This window comes from Eriocheir sinensis, chromosome 24 (assembly GCF_024679095.1).
Source record: "Eriocheir sinensis breed Jianghai 21 chromosome 24, ASM2467909v1, whole genome shotgun sequence".
Classification (NCBI taxonomy): domain Eukaryota; kingdom Metazoa; phylum Arthropoda; class Malacostraca; order Decapoda; family Varunidae; genus Eriocheir; species Eriocheir sinensis.
The window spans coordinates 11316621-11337431 of record NC_066532.1 but is presented as its reverse complement, the minus strand read 5'-3'; the positions used below and the strand labels follow the sequence as shown (position 1 = coordinate 11337431).

The 20811-nt window shown below is 42.1% G+C and overlaps 1 protein-coding gene across 1 annotated transcript in view; it reads left to right on the top strand.

Moving 5' to 3' along the window:
* Positions 1 to 20811, top strand: part of LOC127002838 (kinesin-like protein KIF14) — a 192157-nt gene that overhangs the window by 33027 nt on the left and 138319 nt on the right. Inside the window, 5 exon segments of the mRNA XM_050869057.1 lie at positions 12681 to 12823; positions 14136 to 14390; positions 19868 to 20000; positions 20173 to 20263; positions 20266 to 20363. Coding sequence (XP_050725014.1) covers positions 12681 to 12823; positions 14136 to 14390; positions 19868 to 20000; positions 20173 to 20263; positions 20266 to 20363 — 720 coding nt within the window.

The window sequence follows — 20811 nt, the reverse complement described above, 5'->3', positions numbered from 1 at the left end:
TCGCCGGCTGGTGTTACGAGAATTACCTCCTCGCATAAATAAGTCACTCTGCTGTCCACCTCGAATGCGCACTAGGGGGATACACGGCAGGAAAAACATTAATTTGCCTGGTTTTGTTCTAGTTTGTCCACTTGTGATATTTGTAAGCAGTGAGTGAAATGCAGAAACTGTAAGCAAGTTGAACATCTCTTTCTGTGAGTTATTTTGCGACGGAGATGTGGGCTGCGGCAGGTGTACAACAGGTATTGAAAAGTCAATCATTTAATGATTTGTAACAGAGACAGTTATCAGATTATTTCATAACACCCCGAAAACTACCCCCCAAAAAGGTTTCGTCTGCCAGTGCGAGATTGGCATAAATTTACCTATACCTGTAACAATATGGCCCCTCCGCAGGGCCCCACTGCCAACCTGGCGGCCTCAGTGCTCCGTAGTCCATCGCCAAGTATGGCTATATAGACAACATGCAGACAACATACACAATAAAAAAACCCATATACCTATGTTTATTAGGTTCGTCGGTATTATTTTACGTTTTTTTATGTATATTTTCGCCGCTTATAACGGAGTTTTTGGCATTAACGGACTCAGCTCCCTCCCAGTTAGTCTGTTATATCGAGGGTTTACTGTATTAGTTACCGAGCAGGCTTCTGAGTGGCTCCCAGTCAGTACTGGAGTACCCCAAGGGCCAGTGCTGGAACCCATTCTCTTTATCTATACATCAATGACTTGGAAGCAGGAATGAAACCTTCCTTATCAAAGTTTGCTGACAACATCAATATGGATGAATAGGCCCTCATGATGGCTGACTGCAAAATCAGTCAAAATTACCTTGACTTGATCATCCAATTGTCTGTAAAGTTGCTGACAGTAGTTTTTAACCCAGTAGCAGCGATGGGCCAAGTTTGTGGCTTTACCGTGTAGCAGCGACGAGCCAAATTTGTGCCATGATTTAAACCCCCCAAAATAGATGATACATAATCTGATCACAAATGCTTTGATATATATTAGGAAATGGTTTGTGTGAGGGGCGATTTTTTCTTATTTTTCTCGCTTAGAGGAACCATTAACCCGGTAGCAGCGATGGGCCAAATTTGTGGCTTTACCGTGTAGCAGCGACGAGCCAAATTTGTGCCACGATATAAACCCCCCAAAATAGATGATATAATCTGATCACAAATGCTTTGATATATAAGAAATGGTTTGTGTGAGGGGTGATTTTTTTATCATTTTTCTCGCTCAGAGGGACCATTAACCCGTAAGCTGTGGGACTGAGATTCTGAGTGCGTCGCCTAGTGCGGCTATATCAGCGAGAGATTGACCTTCAATAAATGATATCTAAGTTACATAAACGTGTCATAAATATTACAATACACATATCTGTAGCTCGAAATGTGTTGTATCCTGCATATTTCTTAGATTTTTCTATCACAAAAATGTTTTTCTGGCAGTATCTGAAGTCACAAGAAACTTTTTGGCGCCTGTTTGAAAAGCCCGCTTCCAGAAGGCTTACAGCAGCTTACCGCTCAGCCGCCCAGAAGGCGTACAGCAGTTTGCGGGTTAACCTGGTAGCAGCAACGGGCCACATTTGTGGCTTTACTGTGTAGCAGCGACGGGCCAGATTTGTGCCATGATATAAACCCCCCAAAATAGATGATACATAATCTGATCACAAATGCTTTGATATATATTTTGAAATGGTTTGTGTGAGGGGTGATTTTTTCTCATTTTTCTCGCTTGGAGGGACCGTTAAGAAATATGATCCCCGCTGCTACCAGGTTAAGAAACATGATCCCCGCTGCTACCGGGTTAAAGGAGTCACTCAAGTGGTACTTTGTCATTTAACATTGATAAATGTGGTCATGTTTTGGTTCCAGAAATAGTAACCTTACATACAATATGCCTCTGCAAGTTGTGCATGAGGAATTGGATCTTGGAGTCACCATCAGCAGTGACCTGAAACATTTGCAAAGAATTGTAAAAAAGCATATAAGAACAAACCCAACACTATGCTCGGTTTTATAGCAAGGAACTTTAAGTGTGACACTGAAAGTCATATTATTCTTATATAACTCAATGGTAAGACCTCACCTTAAGTATGCAGTGCAATTTTGGTCCCCTAATTACAGGATTACAGCTTATGACAGAGTCAATTGGATTGCATTGTGGGATGTTTTAAAGATTTATGGTGTGGGAGGAAAACTTCTTAGTGCAATAAAGTCTTTCTATGAGGATGCATCTGCATGTGTCAAAATTACTGGAGAAACAAGTGAACATTTTGAGATAAAAGTGGGCTTAAGACAAGGGTGTGTCATGTCACCATGGTTATTCAATATTTATATGGATGGTTTTATTAGAGAAATGAAGGGCAAAGTTGGAGAAGTTGGAGTAAGACTGTTCGATGAGGGAAGGAAGTGGGTACTGAATTCGATACTGTTTGCTGATGACACGGTGCTCATTGCAGAAAATGAAAGTGACCTACAAAATTTGGTCACTGTTTTTGATAGTGTCTGTAATAGGAGAAAGCTGAAAGTAAATGTCAACAAAAGTAAAGTGATGGTTTGTGAGCGAAGTAGAAGTGAGGTTGTAGATTTTGTATACTCATAGTGAGTGGGAATTGAATGTGAAAAAGAATGCAAAATAATTTTGAATGGTGAAGAAATGGAGGAGGTCAATGAGTTTAAGTACCTTGGATCAGTTATGTGTAAGCATGGTGGTATGGAGGGAGAGATAAGAGAAAGGGCATTGCAAGGAAGAGGGGTGGTAGGGTCTTTGGGACGAATTTGAGAAATACAATAATAGTACCAACCCTCACATATGCAAGTGAAACGTGGGCCTGGAATGAAAGTCAGAGGTCTAGAGTGCAGGCAGTGGAAATGAGTTATTTGAGGAGTGCTTGTGGTGTGAGTAGAATGGATGGAATGAGTAATGAAAGTGTGTACGAGCATTTTGGAATGTGTCACAGGGGTGAAGGGAAGAAGTGTGGAGTGGTGGAAGAAGTGAAGCGACAGACCTTAAAGTGGTTTGGCCACATGGAGCGAATGGAGGAGAGTAAGATGACGAGAAAGGTGTATGTGAGTGAGATAGAAGGAGGGAATGCTAGAGGATGACCTCCAGTGAAATGGAAGGATAGGGTGCAAGAGTACGTTAGGGAGAGGGGTGAAAGATCCTTGAGAAACTTTGAGCAGGCAAGGAGGGAGTGTCTGGATAGAGAAAGTTGGAAGCTCTTCTGCCGTGGCCATCCCCTGATGGGAGCTCCTAAGAGCAGGCGTCGATGAAATGATGATGATGATGATGATGAATTACAGGAAAGATATTGAATTATTAGAAAATTCAGCAGTCTGCTATGAAGATGATTCCACCCTTGAGGGCCATACCATATGGAGAACAACTCAGGCATCTTGACCTATTTGTGCTGGTAAAGAGATGCTTATGAGGGGATATGATTCAGGTTTTCAAGTACCTAAAGAATCTCAGTGATGTTGGCCATTCCAAGATTTCTGAGCTACAAACCAAGGTTGGAAAAAACCCGGGTTTAAAAAAAAAACCAACCCACTGGTTTTTTTGGGGTTTTATTACTTTTTGTTTATTCTTCGTATTTATATGTAAATCAATTTAAATAAGCAATTGAAAAGTAGCCAAGGGTTAAATAAAAGATTTGAAGTGTTATCTAAAGGATAGACACTTGTTTAGGTCCTGTTGATACAGGTTGTTAACTTGTACTGTACATGAAATGAACGGGTGAGGCTTGACTACCGGTCACTCAGCACTCCTCAGTTCCTCAGTCTCTCCTTGTCGTGAGTGAGAGGATCACACTGTTTAATTGTTGTGCTTAGCGGGGCACTCTGGTGTGGTTAGTAGTTACCCTAATATATAATTAGTATAAAGTATAGTTATGAGTCGGAGAAAAGAAAAGTAGTGTTGTTTCCTGTGTGTGTGTGTTATCACTTAGGCCAGGGGTTTTCGACGTGGGGTACGCCAATGGTCTGTCAGGGGGTATGCGCTCCCCATGGGTCGTTAGGGTTAGGGGCCCTGACTGACTTGTACTGTACGTGTACTGGACAGGGAGAGAGGCGCGAGGTGTGGTCGGGCACGCACCACTTGACAGTTGTGAACAGTGAATTGGAGATTGGTGTTGCTGCTTTTTGGCAGGTTGGTCCCTTAGTGGCTACTGTCTTTACTGATATATTAATTTTGGGACGCTGTGTCGGTTTCAGGAACATTCTTATCGAAAACTGCGTGGCGTTGGCATGGATAAGATTGAGCCCTGACTTAATCTTAATGGAAAGGTTGATGAAATAGAAAACACTAGTTTTTCATGTGTACGAAGTGGTGGTGTGCTAAACAATTTACTATAGCGGCGATGTATTGTCACGATGTAAGATGGCCTTAATTTAAGTAGCGTGGTGGTTGTGTGATGATGTGCCAGGTGTGTCAAAGCAAAAACTAGCACACTAGCAAATAAGATGAAGAAAAAACCCTGTTTGATGTTATTATTATTTTTTTTTTTGAAGATCTTTATGGATTTTACTTTTTCTTTATTTCATGCACATATATGGACCTTATTTTTCAATAGGATATAAAACTAAATTTTATGTAAAATATAAAAAAACAAAAAACCCACTGTTTTTTTTTTTTTTTTTTTTTTTTTAATGCCAACCCTGCTACAAACCAACTCAAGAACTATAAACCCTGGAATAGTAGCATTGTCAGCCTCACGTGCCTAGTAGTGATGTGCGAAATCCCGGACAAACTTTGGGGGTAGAAATATATGTATAGGAATGGTAAAAAGTTTATTACAAAAAATTTCACTTAAGTTAGATGTTATTCTTAACTCTATGAACTATGAACTAAATGTATTTAGCTAAAACAACATAAAAAAAATGAAACAAAAAAATGTGTAAAAATGACAAAAAATCCTTCATCCTTGTAATCTTTTCACCAGTGCCAGCCTCACTGTTGTCTGGTGGTAATGACTTGTGCCACACATGAAGTCCAGGTGTGCCCTGATATGCTCCAGCCTCCCTAAGCCTTATGCCACACAGGTTGCTGTGCTTTATGCTGATGAAAAAAGTCTCTTTTAGAAAGAAAAAAAAATATTGTTTCCTTCCCATTATCATTGGTGATGCCTGTGGGACCTGTAATGTTGAGACAGTTGATATCTAGGGCATCTTGGCAGCAGTGCAGCAACAAAACAAACAGCGAGGGCATCTGGGCAGCAATACTGCACTTTTATCTGCCTTTACTTTTATGTTCTCCGTTTTCCTTTGCTCTCTCTCTCTCTCTCCATATCAGTGAGGTGTCAGTCTTTTGACCTCCCCCTCTCTCTCTCACACACACACACACACACACACACACACACACACACACACACACACACAAGACCCACCTCCAGGAGGACGGCCTTTTAGCCTTGTACTCCATCAAATCTGTGTGTATTGCCGGTGAATCTGTGGGATATTTTCCATGATCTTATGTCTGTGTCTCTCCCTTCCCTCTCCTCCACTTTCCTCCACAAATCTATTTCTTTATCACAACTAATATGAAGAAATATAATTCACCAGGCACACGTTATCTACACATGAACCCAATTTTTCTGTATATTTATCCATACATCTCAAAATTATCAATCAATTTATGTTTATGTGCATCATTTAATTTTGCACGTTTTTATACATAATACATAATTATATTGAGTATATGGCTGAAAACTTGTTATATTCAGTAGTGACATTTGAAATTTGGCGCGCACGGCCAGCCCAGATACGGGGCGGGGCGCTGTTTTCGCCCGGCCGTAGTGAAGGGGTTAACCCGGTAGCAGTGATGGGCCAAATTTGTGGCTTTGCCATGTAGCAGCAATGGGCCAAATTTGTGCCATGATATAAACCCCCCAAAATAGATGATACATAAACAGATCACAAATGCTTTGATATATATTATGAAATGGTTAGTGTGAGTGATGATTTTTTCTCATTTTTCTCGCTTAGAGGGACCATTAAGAAACATGATCCCCGCTGCTACCGGGTTAATGCCACCCACAGAAGCACTCGGCTAAGTTCTCCTCCTTGAGGTACTTCAGCTCACTCATCACAGTGGTCTTGATCTCTTCTACAGATGCGAAATGTGTTCCTTTGAGCACAGTCTTCAGTCTGGAGAATAGCCAAAAGTCACACGGTGCTAGATCTGGGGAGTATGGAGGGTGGTCGAGAGCTGTGATATGATTGTTGGCCAAGAACTGCCTCACACTGAGCATGGTGTTTGTGGGCGTGTTATCGTGGTGGAGCAGCCGTGACTTATTTCTCCACAGAGCCTGCCTGCTGTGCCGAACCCGGTCATGGAGGTGATTGAGGACCTGCTTGTAGAAGTGCTGGTTCAATGTCTGGCCCTCAGGCACAAGCTCATGATGGAAAATTCCCTTCTGGTCAAAGGTTGAGATCATCATGACATTGATCTTTAATTTGGAAGTTTTTGGGTCTGGGTGAATCTGGGGTCTTTCACTGCAGGCTTTGTCTCGTGGTTTCTGGATCATACTGGAAGACCCAAGTCTCATCTCCTGTGATGACCTGGCCAAGGAACTCCAGATCTTACCCGATCATCTCCAGCAAGTCTCAACAAACACTGACCCGGTGCTCCTTCTGGTCGTCAGACAAAAGCTTGGGCACCATCTTGGTGCACACCTTCCGCATCCCCAGCTCCTACGCCACGATGGTCTGCACTGACTCCCTGTTTTGGCTAAGCTCCTCAGCTCTCATCCACATTGTCACTCTGTGATCACTCCACACCACCTGGTTCACTGTCAGTGTTCTCAGCCGTCTTCATCGTGGAAGGTCATCCTAACTTTGGGTCATCCTCCACCTCATTGTGGCCACTCTTAAAGTGTTTGTGCCACACAAGGACTTGCGGTCACGCCATTGCATCTTCTCCACAAGCCTCAAGGACAGTGGTTTCCAACCAGGGGTCCATGGAAGAATTTCAAGGGGTCCATAGGCTTCTGAACGGAATGTCTTCTGCTTTCATATAAATAGACCTACAGCTTAATCAGCATAACAATGCAAGGCATTTTACATGAATGTATTAATTTTCTGCAGAAAAATTATTAATTTTGCTGCCTAAACTTGTTTCGTTGTAGAGGTCCACAGGTAAAAAAGTGGTTGGAAAAGGGGGAACGGGACAAGAAAGGTTGGGAACCACTGCTCTAGAAGTTTGAGACACTTGGTTGGGCCCTTCCCCAACTTAACCATGAATTTCAAATTGATTCTTTGCTCCAGGTTTGTGTTGTCTCCAGTGGCGTGACAAAGCGTAACAGCAGTGTGATACACAAAGCTGGAAAAATAAACGCAGAGTGAGACAAGTGAACAATATTATAGCAGAGTAGTGGCGAGATGTTGCACAACACAGTAAGCAGTAAGCCAACTGGCATTGAGTCATGAGCATGGCTGGTAGTCTCTTTTCTTTATTGTCATACCTCGTATACTATATAATCCAGTAAGTCATTTACCTATTTTCATTTCCAACTAAATAATCACAGAATAAAAGTGTTGTTTATTTACCTAATTTTTTATCCATAAACAAGGAAGAATGGTTTTGGCATTAAACCAGTGAGTGACTTTCTAAGCTGAATAATTGGTAGCAAGGAACACTGTATCTATACCTTTGGCATTTAGCTGAGTTCTGGCACAGAACATTTTAACATGGAAATTAATGTCACCATTTTTGACGATTTTGATTTTGGTAACACCTTTACAGTACTGTTTCATTACCAGTATAGGGATCCTACTGTATAGAGATAAAAAGACAGGCTTTCCTCCTGGCTAACTTGAATGTCTGTGAAGTGGCAATCTTTCCTTCTTCAGCCATCCATATATTTTTGTTATTCATGGACTTCTTAACCCTGTCACACTACCAAAAAGGAAATGATTCTTGTGGCAGTAGTGATACTCTATAATCATCTCAGTACTTATGAAAAGTTTGTCATGTTACAGTTAGATGTGTCCTGTGAGCATACGATGACCTGATGACCAACTGTAACCATAAGTTTCCCACTAAGTCCATAAATCACTCGACTCAACACTAGTCCCAAGGAGTCATTTCAAAGAAGCACGAATCACTGAAGCACAGTATTTAATCAAGTGCAGAATTCCAGACAACAATGTTGCACCTACCTAGAGCCATAGCTTTAACATAAGCTACAGGTCCCTAACTAAAACCACCAACCTTACAAGGTAACACAAAATGTAGACAGAGCGCCAGAGACAAAGCACCAAAGCCCATGGTTGCGCTGATGTTGAGGCAACAGAATCGTCAAGATTGAACATGGTGGCAACGAAATGCTAACTAACTAAATAAAAAAAAAATAATCAGCCAAGAAAGCACTCAGCAAGGAAAACACTCGGCAGAGAAAAGCACTCGGCAGAGAAAAAGTACTCAGGAAAGAAAACAGGACGGCAGTAACCTATACCGGCAGTAGAGTGAATCAAAATTATGCTGGCTAACAAGTGAACACTTCCAATCAAGGGGAGTAACCACCATTAACTCGTATGATCTAACAAAATGACACAACCACTAACATACACTATAATTACTCAACCAAGGAAATTGAATGACTCAAAGGTGAAAGCAGCTCAACAGCAACACTACCCAATTGGCAGTTATTCACTAATAGGCAATTTATATCCCGGACAAACTGCAATCTTTAGGTTAGCTTAAATCCCACATAGCCATCAGTACCTGCATCATACATGTATCAAAAGCTCATCCATTTTTGTACTATTTAATTATTTATGCTTTTCATTAGTCTAATTATTTTGAAAGGATGCCCAGTGTATGAACAATTTATCTGCTGGTATTACATATTTGGATGGAAAGGCTTTCATTTCTTAAGGTTCAGTTCCCAATTCTGCAAATCCATAAGGCAGTGCTGATGAGGATGATGATAATCATCTATTTGCCAGGTTTTCCCATAATTTCTTAGGAGGTTAGACAGTCGATGATACGCTTCCAACACGTCCATTGCCTCAGCCTCTCCAATGCCCATTGTTCCCAAATCCTCTTCAGCACATTGCCTCCATGTCTTCTCTAGCCTGCCTTATGGGTGTCGACCTAGCACTTCCATCCCAACAGCTCTTTTCGATGCCTCACCATCCCCTCTCCTCTTCACATGCTCAAACCACCTCAAAATCTGTACTGTCAGCACTGTACTCAACTCCTGCAATCCACATCTTGCCACCTCCTCACTGGACACCTTATCCCTTTGTGTGATCCCAGCTATATACCTCAACATTTTCTGATCACTGCCAGCCAACACATCTTCCAACTTTTTCGTTAAAGCCCACGTCTCAGAGCCACTTTTCCTCTGTTCTACAGTGGAGTGCTTCTGTTTATAAGCAGTCCTGCTATCTCACCACTTCCTCTGTGTTGTTGCTACCTGTGTTCTTACTGCTCCCTCCACTCACCCTTGTCATCTAACATGTCACCAAGATAGCTAAAAGTTTCTCGTCTTCTGTTTCACCACCATCCATTTCTGTAGTTTTTGTCTCTTTCTCGTCTGACAGTCCCCCTCCATTGATTCTTCTTACACATGCTGGACAGCAGAAATCTACCACTCTTCAAGTCTCTCAGTTCCAAGTATCTTTTATGGCACCACTTGTCACATTCCGTGCAGAGATTAGAATTTACTCCCACTCCACCATCACACACTCCACAGGGAAACATTCCTACTTGTATAGTTTTCTCTATTTTCCTGCTTGTTACCATTATCTTTGTTTCGGCCATTTTCTCTTTCAAACCTCTTCAATGGTTGCTTCCAATTGATAAATTTTCTCTCAACCTCCTCCTTTGTCTCAGCTACAACAGCTCCCATGGACCCCCGTCTGCTGTTGTTTGTAGTTTCCTCCTTCACTACAATAAACAGTAGAGGACTGAGGGCTGAGGCCTGATACACTCTCACATCTATCTCAAGAATATCTGAAGATCCTCCAGCTACTTTCTTGGGCTGACAGCCTCTTCCGTGCCACCTTATATATATCCTGCAGATGTCTCATGATGAAGATTTTATTAGTATAGTTGGCTCTCTAGCCATGAATCCAAATTGGCAGTCATCAATCTTGATTCTTCTCTTAAGGGGACCGGCTGGTTGCCGAGGCCAAAATTCGAGAAATTTACCAAATTCTGGCAACACCGGATTTCACCACCTTACAGCATAGTATATCGACTGGGTAGTGTAAATTTGCCATCCGATATCTCTAAGTGCCTCAAAAATGGCCTTATTTCAACCTAATGCGGGTCGATTTTGGCCCGGCTGGGCACCGAGCGTAGTAGTGACCCGTGATTGACCTCCATATAGCGAAAGAATTGCATAAATTGCTTTATTTTCTCTCTGGGACTACGTTACACTACCTTCGTAGGCGACGGGGATTCAAGCACCTACAAGGCAGTGAAGGACCTCAATCCCTACGACGTGCCAGTGTTGAAGGAGGAGTGTGTCAACCACGTGAGTAAAAGGCTTGGCACACGCCTCCGGAAGTTGAAGAAGGAGCTCAGCACGTCAATCACCACCAAAACAGGGAAGGAGGTCCGCCAGTGTGTTGGGCGGTGCTGGCCAGCTGACCGATAAGGTCATTGACACCATGACCAGCTACTACGGTCGAGCAGTGAGAGAGAGACCCCAAGAAGCCCTACAGCGACAACGAGATGTCAAAAGCCATCTGGGCTTCTTATCTTCACGCCATCTCGACAGATGAGGAGCCCCGTCATCACTTATGCCCTGCTTCAGCTGACTCCTGGTGCTTCTACAGGAGGGCGGAGTTCAACCCTGATGAGCCCCGTCGTAAGCACAGTGAGAAGCCTGGCTATTTCACCAAAATCCCCAAGAAGAACCGCATCCACATAGCCAACGTGTACGACGACCTCACGTCTCGCGACCTTCTCAGCAAATGTCTGAAGGGGAGGACCCAGAATGCCAATGAAAGTCTACACAGCAAGGTTTGGCAGAAGGTCGCGAAACACAAGTTTGCTGGGAAACGTCGAGTCAACTACACCCTGCAGATGGTCGCCCTCGAGCACAACCTCGGCTTTCATGACTCCTACTTCCTGGGACACCTTGGCTTTGGAATGTCACCTTCCAAGTCAAGCAACCTTGTCATCCAGGATAAGGAATGTGCTCGCCCCTTCCGCAGAAGCAGTACAGGTACCACTGGCCCGCAGACGCTGGGTGAGACAACAGGGGAATGATGAAAGTGCATATGATGCCGGTGCTTTCTAAGTATATAATATTGTATAGCGGCGCATCAGCGTGGCCACGGGCACCACATAGAGTGGTGCCTGCAACTACACTCCACAGGATCCACAGGAGCCTGGCGACAATGATTTTTTTTATTTTTTTTTTTATTTTTTTTTATTTTTTATGTAGGCACTCACTATGATACCTATGATACCCAATGAATATTTTATTGTTTGTATAGCTGTTACAGGACTTATGTATTTTATTAGGTGATGAGTTGCTCTAACATATTACAGCAGCAACACGACCACAACACCAACATATTGAGTAAATAAATATGTGATTGGACTTTCATAGCGTTTTTCTGAAAACCTAGTTTTTTTGCACATTATGCTAAAAAAAGGCCAGACTATTCGTCCTAGAACAACGATATGCATATCACTGGAAAGAGCTTGATTTGCGCTACAATGTTTAGGGATTAGATTTTCTATTTTCCATTTCATTCATCTACAATTAGTCTGTGAAAAAATTAATTTACCCGAAATTAGTCGTTGCAAATTTTGCACTAACTTTGTACGGCCCTAATTCGACTAATTAGAACTCATTCAAAAATTTGCCTCCTAAATCTTTTAGAGAAAATCAAGCCCTTTCCACTGATATATATATTTTTGTCATAGGATAAAATGTGTAGTCTGTTTTTAGGTTTAAGGAAAGTTTGTTTAGTTTCGCACTAATTTGGCTCTAATTCGATAACTAATTGCCCAATTCTAATGAAATTTTATGGGTACATACAGTGTAGGGTACCCTATAACTGTGCCACATTTCAGTTGAATCGGATAATAAATACGGAATTACTAATCGGCAACCAGCCGGTTCCCTTAAACCATTCACACAACACCTCCCAAATCTTCATCCCATGTTCTAATAGCCTCAAACCTCTGTACCTACCACACAACAATATCTCCTCTTCCTTTAAACAGTGGTAAGGTAAAGCTATCCTTCTATTCTTCTGTATGTTTCTCCTCCCTCATAATCTTTCCACAAGCTCCTGTTAGTTTCCTGATGCCTGTCCTTCATGCTAGCCTCAGCATGTCACTACTTACGCCTGATGGACCTGGTGCCTTTCCATCTTTCGTCTTCACTACTCTTTGTATCTTTCTCTTCTACATTTTCAATTGGACCTCTCACCATTTTAGCCTCCTCAAGTTCTTTGTCATTTTCGACAATCAGTAGTAGTCTGTCAACATATTCTCTCTATCTTTCACTCACTTCCCTCTCCACTACCTTAATTATGCCAGTTTTGTCCTTTATATACTCTGCTCCTTGCACATCCTTGTACATCCTTGTTGAGGATGATATTTGTGTTAGTAAGCATTCTAGCCACATCCTGGGTGTGAAGGGAAAATATATTGCAATGATGACAGAATGAAGATTATTATGTTAGTCTTTTTTTCTAATTCAGGGAGGCTGCCCAAGTGTAACACCAGATGTTGTTGTCCATAAGTCTTGGAGTAATCTCTGCAGTCCAGACCCTGATCCATGCAGTGGAAGAGCAGAAACAACTTCTGTATCTGTGGCAGTGCGTGTTCGGCCATTCAATGCAAGGTAAATTATTTGAAACCGCACCTTTTTCATCATTGGGACTATTTTTTAAAATGTTCATGTTCTCTTGGGTTTCTCTGTGGTGAGTATGCTTGACTTGTTTCCAATATGGTATATATGCTCTTGCTCAGGGCAGTTTCTTTGTGAAAGAAGCAGTGCTCTGTCATGACTTTAATCAGACTATGGGTAGCCCTCAAGTTATGATGTATGCGACTTGACTGTTTGCTCTTGCGACTAGGTCAATAATATTAGTAATACTTGGTAAAGTTATGAGTTGACATTTCAAGTATCTTGCTGCAGGTAGAACAGTTAGTTAATTGACCTGTACAGTGTTGATTTTGGATGAAGAAAGGGGTCATGTCATCCTTTTTTCCAAATTAATTTTATTTGTCTCAAAAAAATATCCAGAAAAATACAAATTCATTGGTGAATATATTAATTTCAAATGGTTACTCAAAGTGTTGCTCTTGTGATTTTTATCTGGATATAATGTGTAGTGCAGCCTGTTTCATTGGGTGGTTGTTCCTATTAACCCTCTCACGCATTGTAAGTTTCCAATAAGTTTCTGTTCCACTCATCATACATTTCTCAGGCCCGACCGGGCTTTTTTTGCCACCGCGATACTCTACATTCCCGGACGTATTTTACCCTCACAGATATATCGTATACCAATAAATTTGGTATCAATGGCTTCATAAAGACTTGAACTAGAACATGCACAAATAAAAATAGAGGAAAAGTTATATATAAACAACACAAACTTGTTTCAATTCTCCGTATAGAGCATTGTAGACAATAAATCCGAAGTACCAACTCTTCCCCACTCGCTAGCTTGAAATTTTGTGAGCCAACTTTTTTAGCTGAATATTTGTTTTGAAGCAGAATTTAGTGAGGATTTTTATGGTATCCTCAAAATCCTCATATGCCTATTAGTTCCCGAGTTACACCGAGAAAACTCTATTTTTTCCTCTCCCGTCAGAGTAGGCTAACAACTAAAAATTGCTCAAAGCTCCTCATCTATGCTCCTTAGAAAGATTGCCATATGTTAACATTAAGAAACTTATCCCAACAAATGACGCTACCAAATTTGACGCACTTTCACCGAAAACTCAATTATTAATCAATTTTTTTAACTTTGATGACGCGTTTCGCGTCATCATGCGCCAGGACCTTTTACCCTTTGATGACGCGAAACGCGTCATCGTGCGTGAGAAGGTTAAGAATGTATGTTTTCCTGTTTTTAAGGTTCCTGCCCCTCGCTGCCTAAAGAGAAACTGGTTTGTTAATAATGGTGATGACATTTACATTCTTGCAGAGAAAAGAATGATGGAGAAGAGAGGAGCATTCTTGATGTGTCGGGCAACACCATCACAATCATGCATGAGAGCAGCACAAACCAGTCCTTCACCTTTGACCACTGCTTCTGGTCCTGTGATGAGTGCCACCCTCGGTATGCCTCCCAGGAAGATGTTTATGACACTCTAGCAGTACCTCTGCTGGACAAGGCATATGAAGGCTACAATGTCTGCCTCTTTGCATATGGACAGACTGGTTCTGGAAAAAGCTACACGTGAGTAACTTTTAGAAATTGTACTTTGGTAATGTCTTTCAGTCTTATCTCAGACTTATTTACATAATGTGGTTTCTCATTCCCTTAAAAACTCTTTGTAGTGTTCGTTGATCCAGTCCAGTCCCAGCCATGGTATTGAGAATGTCTAGCATCAAAGTTAGCATATGATGACCACCTTAAGTGGTTTGTGTTCGTGTGTGTGTGTTTTTACCTAGATGTATTTACCTAGTTGTAATATACAGGGCCTGAGCTACACTTGTGTGATCCTGTCAGTATTTTTGTCCAGCTTTTCCATAAAACTCTGTACACTCCTTGCCTCCACCACTTCTTTGCATTCACTCCATGCATTTATATTCCTATGGGGAAAAGTGTACTTCTTTGTGTCATTTAACCCCTAAGAGATGCAAAAGAACCTAAGGGGTGACTCCGGAGAATGAAAAAAACAGCTGTTTTTCAAATACATTTTTCGTAAAAGCTCATGTGATACTTGTGATATAACAAATGAAAATCATAGTGAAATAACTAATAATAACAATTAGAAATATACAAATAAGGCCTATGTGTGCACATGAGGTAAAGGACTTGGCTTTATGTGCAAATTTCATTGTATGCTGAAGCCAAAAAAAAAATATATATATATATATATATAATACTAGCAGTGCGATTGATCCTCTAGCCCTATGTATGCGTGAATTTAAGCCTAAGGTTGTCCAATAGTGTATTTCAGATGTAAAACAATAGCAAAGGTCATGAGGAAACAAGGGAATTTTAAGAAAACGGGGCGTCCGCATGTGGGACACTCGTCCTTTTACGGAACCCACCAATATTTCCGCCTGCGGGTCATTCGTCCTTTAGGGGTCGAGACACTTTCCCTCTCTCAACTTTTTCTTATGATCTCTTAACTCTATCTCATCCTCTTCTCAGTAGTAATTCTTTATTGTCTGATTCTTTTGTGCAATTTATGAGTTTGTGTACAATGAACGTAGTGTAATTAAATCATCTTGCTCTCTTTTCTTCCCGTGTTAACAGCTGCATTTCTTTCAGTCTCTTCATAGGTCAAGTCCTCCAGCTCTGGCACCATCTTGGGGGCTATTCTTTGTATTATCTCTAGTTTCTTTACATCCTTTTTCTTGTACTTGATTTTTTTTTTGTATATTCTAATTTCAGTGTAATCATTGTACAGTCAAACCTTGATTTACGAGTGCCTTAGTTTAAGAGTGTATTGGTCAAGCGCGTATGTCCCTTCGAGGAGGGACCACAAACCCTTGCTGGGTGACGGCTCATAAAGGGGAGGGGAGGATGCCGATTGACCGACTATATGCTTACGTCAGCCTAGCCGACCAAGTCGGTCTTTCAACGAGGACTGGCATGTCCCTTTGTACAAGTCAAGGACGTGAGTGTGGGTTCCCTTTGTTTGCAGCAAGACAAGAGTGCTCAAAGCAGAAAATTCTGGGAATAGAGCCTCAGTTAGGGCTGCCACCTTGATCTAAAACAAATAAGGAATGCAACATCCCATCCTCCAAGACAGAACAAATCCATATTTTAAGGATCGGATGGCAACCCTAAAATTTCTCTTGCCTGCCATGACTGACAGCCGTTGCCCACTGCTAGTGAAGGCAAGAGGGGGAGAGACGTTATGACGCATATTTTTCACGTATTACAGGATGACCCTTGACATCCCTAATTTTATGGTCTGGTTTTGTGGTTTACCGAAAAATGCGCTTACTACATTTTTAAAATACTGAATTTTATCTGCTTAATCATTCAGACATGCAAATACGGAACAAATGGCATTACGTATTTTAACCCCTTCAATACAAGCAGACAAAACATAACCTCCATGCCATATCCTGGTTTTACAGACTACGTAGAATAGTCCAATGACCATGACGCACATACAGCGTCTCTAGGATATGGTTCGAGAGATGAAATGACTCATATACTGCGTCATGGTACTGAAGAGGTTAAGTTTGGGACCCTAAGGCGTCATCTGGCGATATATGGCCTTCTTGAACGACCCCCCATTCTTGAGACTTTTTCACCTCCCTCCCATAATCCGCCAGAACATTCTATCTTGTCCATATGATTGGATGAACCAACACTTTCTCATTTTGTCACTCATCAAGGACAACACTCGTTGATTTAGTCACAATTACGGAATGTACAGTTCATTAGGAGTATTTCAGTAGCTACTTAGCATCATTGCATGCAACGGAGTTTCTTAAAACATCCTTTTTCTCTATAAAATATTGACAAATGGCATCGTTTCATTTTCTTGTTTCTAACGATGACGATGTTTTTATACCGGGAAGTTTTATTTATCATACAGTGATGCTCTAAAATGGTCTGTGGTGCAACAGTATCACAACAGTAACCTCATGAACTCTATGTCCACCCCCACATGGCAGGGTTACCCATAGGAAGCTCAGGAAATGGTCATCGCCATAGGCCTATAGAGGTATGGCCAGCAAGACTGTGGCCGTATGCAGCCCAACCGCAGAAGCCCCGATTCTTGCCAAGAATATGGGGGAATTCTTCAAAATCTGACACGCCATAACAAGAAACGCAAGAATTTTGCAAGATTTTGGGTTAATATCACCCTCCATGTCGAATGATACGTCTGGTTACCTTTACGTTGGTGGTTGAACGTAGTTCTGGTGCCTGGAGAATAGGGAAACTGCAGCTACTAAACCCTGGGGTAAAGCCTACACCTTGAGCGTAGTTAACGGCTGCAGGAGTCTCCGTAACAACCCTAACACATTGATTTGTGTTTCATATTATTTATCATTGCTATTTGTTGGTAAAATTACTTTTAATTCTATAAAAAATAACATGTAAAAAGATTTTTATATAAATATTTTTCTGAGATATGGGATGCATTAATAGTATTTACATTAATTTCAATGGGGAAATTCGTTTTGGTTTACGAGAGTTTTGGCGTGCGAGCAAAATTCTGAAACAAATTAAACTCGTAAATTGAGGTTTGACTGTACAGGTAACTCTTGATTTACGCGACTATTGTGTCCTTGAATAGGTCGCGTAAATCAAAAACAATGTACAGTCATCCCCCGCCGTTCGCGGGTATTTCGTTCCCGGACTTCGGCGCGATGCGCAAAACCGCGAACGGCGGGACTATAACCCTATGGGAAAATATGCATTTGGGGAAGTCACCTCTGACACGTCATATAAAACATGTTTTTTTCGTTCCCAAAAGTAGCCCAATTTGCGATAAGTAGCCCAATCTGGCAACACTGCAGTGTGGCGGCGCGTGAATTTTTCTTTTTTAGGATAATGTTGCTATGAGAAAATCTCGACCAATAGCAGTCGTCCCTGAGTGAGCTGCTGGCCAATAGGAAAGCATGACGTCACAGTCTAACCGTGACGTCACTCAGGAGCAACCTAAAGGCGGTGTCACACTAGCACTTTTTCCGTCAACTTTTTCCGTCGTTTTTCTGAAAATCGTCGATATCTTGGCTGTGGCCTGTCACACACAAACGGTGTTTCGTCTGAAACTTTCCGTCGGCACAGACCATGGGAATGTAAACAAACATGGAGTCCACGCTACGGCAAAGATACGCTGCTCTGAACCTAATACTGTGTATTGTGAGACTTAGACGAGCTAAATAAGCCAAAAAGCGTGCATGGTTGGCTCGTCGGGAAAGAGAAAGTGTGTACCACAGGCTGTTAAAAGAGCTGAGTTTAGAGGATCATGAGACTCTGAAGAATTGGATCAGGTTTGACAAGAGCCAGTACCACAGACTTCTGGAGTTAATGACACCTCTTATTGCCAGAAGTGACACCAGGATGAGGAAGGCTGTCACTGCAGGAGAGCGTTTGAGACAGGTTGAAGCCACGCGGAAAGTCTCGGTCTTGGTCTTGGAAATGTAAACAAAGGCGGAAATTTGCAGGCGGAAACAATCCTGATCGTCTGACAAATTCATGCGATAAGTTCATGCGGAACGATGAAAAATCGACGGAAATGGCATTAATCGACGGAAAAAGTGCTAGTGTGACACCGCCTTAACGTCCATTGCCCCGCCTCCTCCTCCTCTCCTCCTCCCTCCCTCCTCTCTGCCTTCCTCCCTCCTCTCTCCCTTCCCCCCTCCTCTCTGCCTCCCTCCCTCCTCTCTATCTTCCTATTTAGCGTCAATGCATCCGTGTATACGCGAAACTGGGGCCGCGTATAAGCGGGGGGGGGGTCACAATTAGTTGACCGCGAATACGCGAAACCGCGATGGGTGAGACCGCGAACGGCGGGGGGTGACTGTAAATCAAACAAGAGGTTGGTTTCTGTCGAAAAATTAATATTCACTTCATTCAGTGCAGAGAGAGAGAGAGAGAGAGAGAGAGAGAGAGAACATCCATATCACCGAGATATCCACTCAGGCACTCAGTCTCAGCCTCACTCGTGTGAGGAAGAAATGAGGGACACCATGAGCGACTGGCTAGTATTGGTACGGTATCGAGCAGTCTGGTACCGGTACGCATCAGATCGTATAGCTGGTACCGTAAGTACCAGTACTGGTACCGGTACCTGCCCACCTTTATTGTTGAGTAGTGTGGCAGCGTGGGTACTGTATTATTGTTCAAGTGGCACGCGGGAAGAACTGAGCTCAGCTGTGTATGGCGCTGCCAGAGTCCAATTGTGTGAGACATCTGGTGGCCACTCCATAAAATATCGCGTATAAGTGAAGAAACGTGTAAATCAAACATTTATTTGGATTTTGGACCCCGCGTTATTTCAAAAACGCGCAAACCAAACTCGCGTAAATTGAGAGCTACCTGTATTTCATTACCTCACTGGCAAAAACGATTCATGAATTTAAAACCAAACTGGAAAATAAGCGTTATGGAGACGGGACAGCATGAGCCTAGTATGGCTCTTTTCCTGTATTTCACAACTAGGCAACTAGGTAAATACACACACACACACACACACACACACACAAATACAGATACGGAGATGGGACCACACGAGCATAAGCCCAGGCCCTGTAAAACTACAACTAGGTAAATACAACTAGGTAAATAAACACACACACGCACGTTTGCATGACATGAATTGTGTTGCTGGCATTGACAATGCTGCTGTCTCCCGTTTCCATGGCAACTAGTCCCCCCCACTCGTCCCTCCCTATCCCCTTCCCCTCCCTCCCGTGCTGACAGACGAGCTTCCATTCGCGCCAAAATACAACTCATCCTCCAAAGACACTGGAATGCTTTCTTTATCGATACTGTAATCGCGACCTTTTTTTAATACTGCCGCACCACAAGGATAGCTCGCCACAGCCCATTAGCAGTCTACGGGTTAAAGGAAAGACCTGCCACAATTGGGGTTCGTGATATATACTCACATGTATGACATGCAGTAATATACAAGATGTAGTGTTGTTAGTTAGGAGGCAACCAAAGAAGACAGAAATTAGTTGAATTTTGTATTAAAGTCAGTTGTCATATGTTGAAAATTATGATTTCAGAATGCTGGGAGAAGACGCCCTTCGTGAGATTGACTCAGCAGCCGCTACCAGTGCTGGTGTGATACCTCGCTTCTGTACCGACCTCATACAAAGAGCTCAGAAAGTCCATGCTCGAAACCCTCCTCAGGGCCAGGTCTGTATTTAAAATCCAAGAAAACATTAATATTTCTATATAGTCACTAAAAAAAAAGTTTATGACTTCCAGAAAATGTGAGATTTTACATCAGGACTTGAAAATTTATTTTTGTCTCCTCATAGCACTTTGGAAAATATGATAATGATACTTCTTTCCAATGTCTTCTCAGTTGCCTCACATGCAAGTTGAAGTGGAACTGAGTTACATTGAGATATACAATGAACACATCTATGACCTCCTGGGAGGTACGTCCTCGGCTGGGGCGGGGCAGAGGCCTTGAGGGTGAGGGAGGATCCTCAGAGTGGCCCCTATGTGGAGGGTGTTGCCTGCCACACTGTCTCCTCCATGGACCATCTCATGGTGAGTAATTCTACTGGGTGTGTTTAGGTGTATACAATAGTACCACCACAGGCTGCTGAGTGTTGTAAATTAATGGTCTCTCAAGTAGTATAGAATGACGAGGATGTATTTAATGCAGTGGACAATTAACATTAATGTAATATTTTTGCTGTCTTGTTAGAATGGAATGATTCTGTCTCGTAGCTATGAGATACGCACATATTATGATTCTATTTATCCTGATATCTTTGAGATTTTTATTTATGGAAGAGCTTTGTTTCCTTCAAGGGTCACAGTAGTAATATTTGAGGTTACCTGACAGATATTTTTTGTCTTTTTGATGAGCTGAGTTCTTTCCAAGGTCAAGTTAGTGATACAGTAGGACATTGATTTAATGCAGGATACTAAGTTACTAATTTCTTGCGCTAAATCATAGTCTTATTTCAATGGAATTTATATAATGGCTACT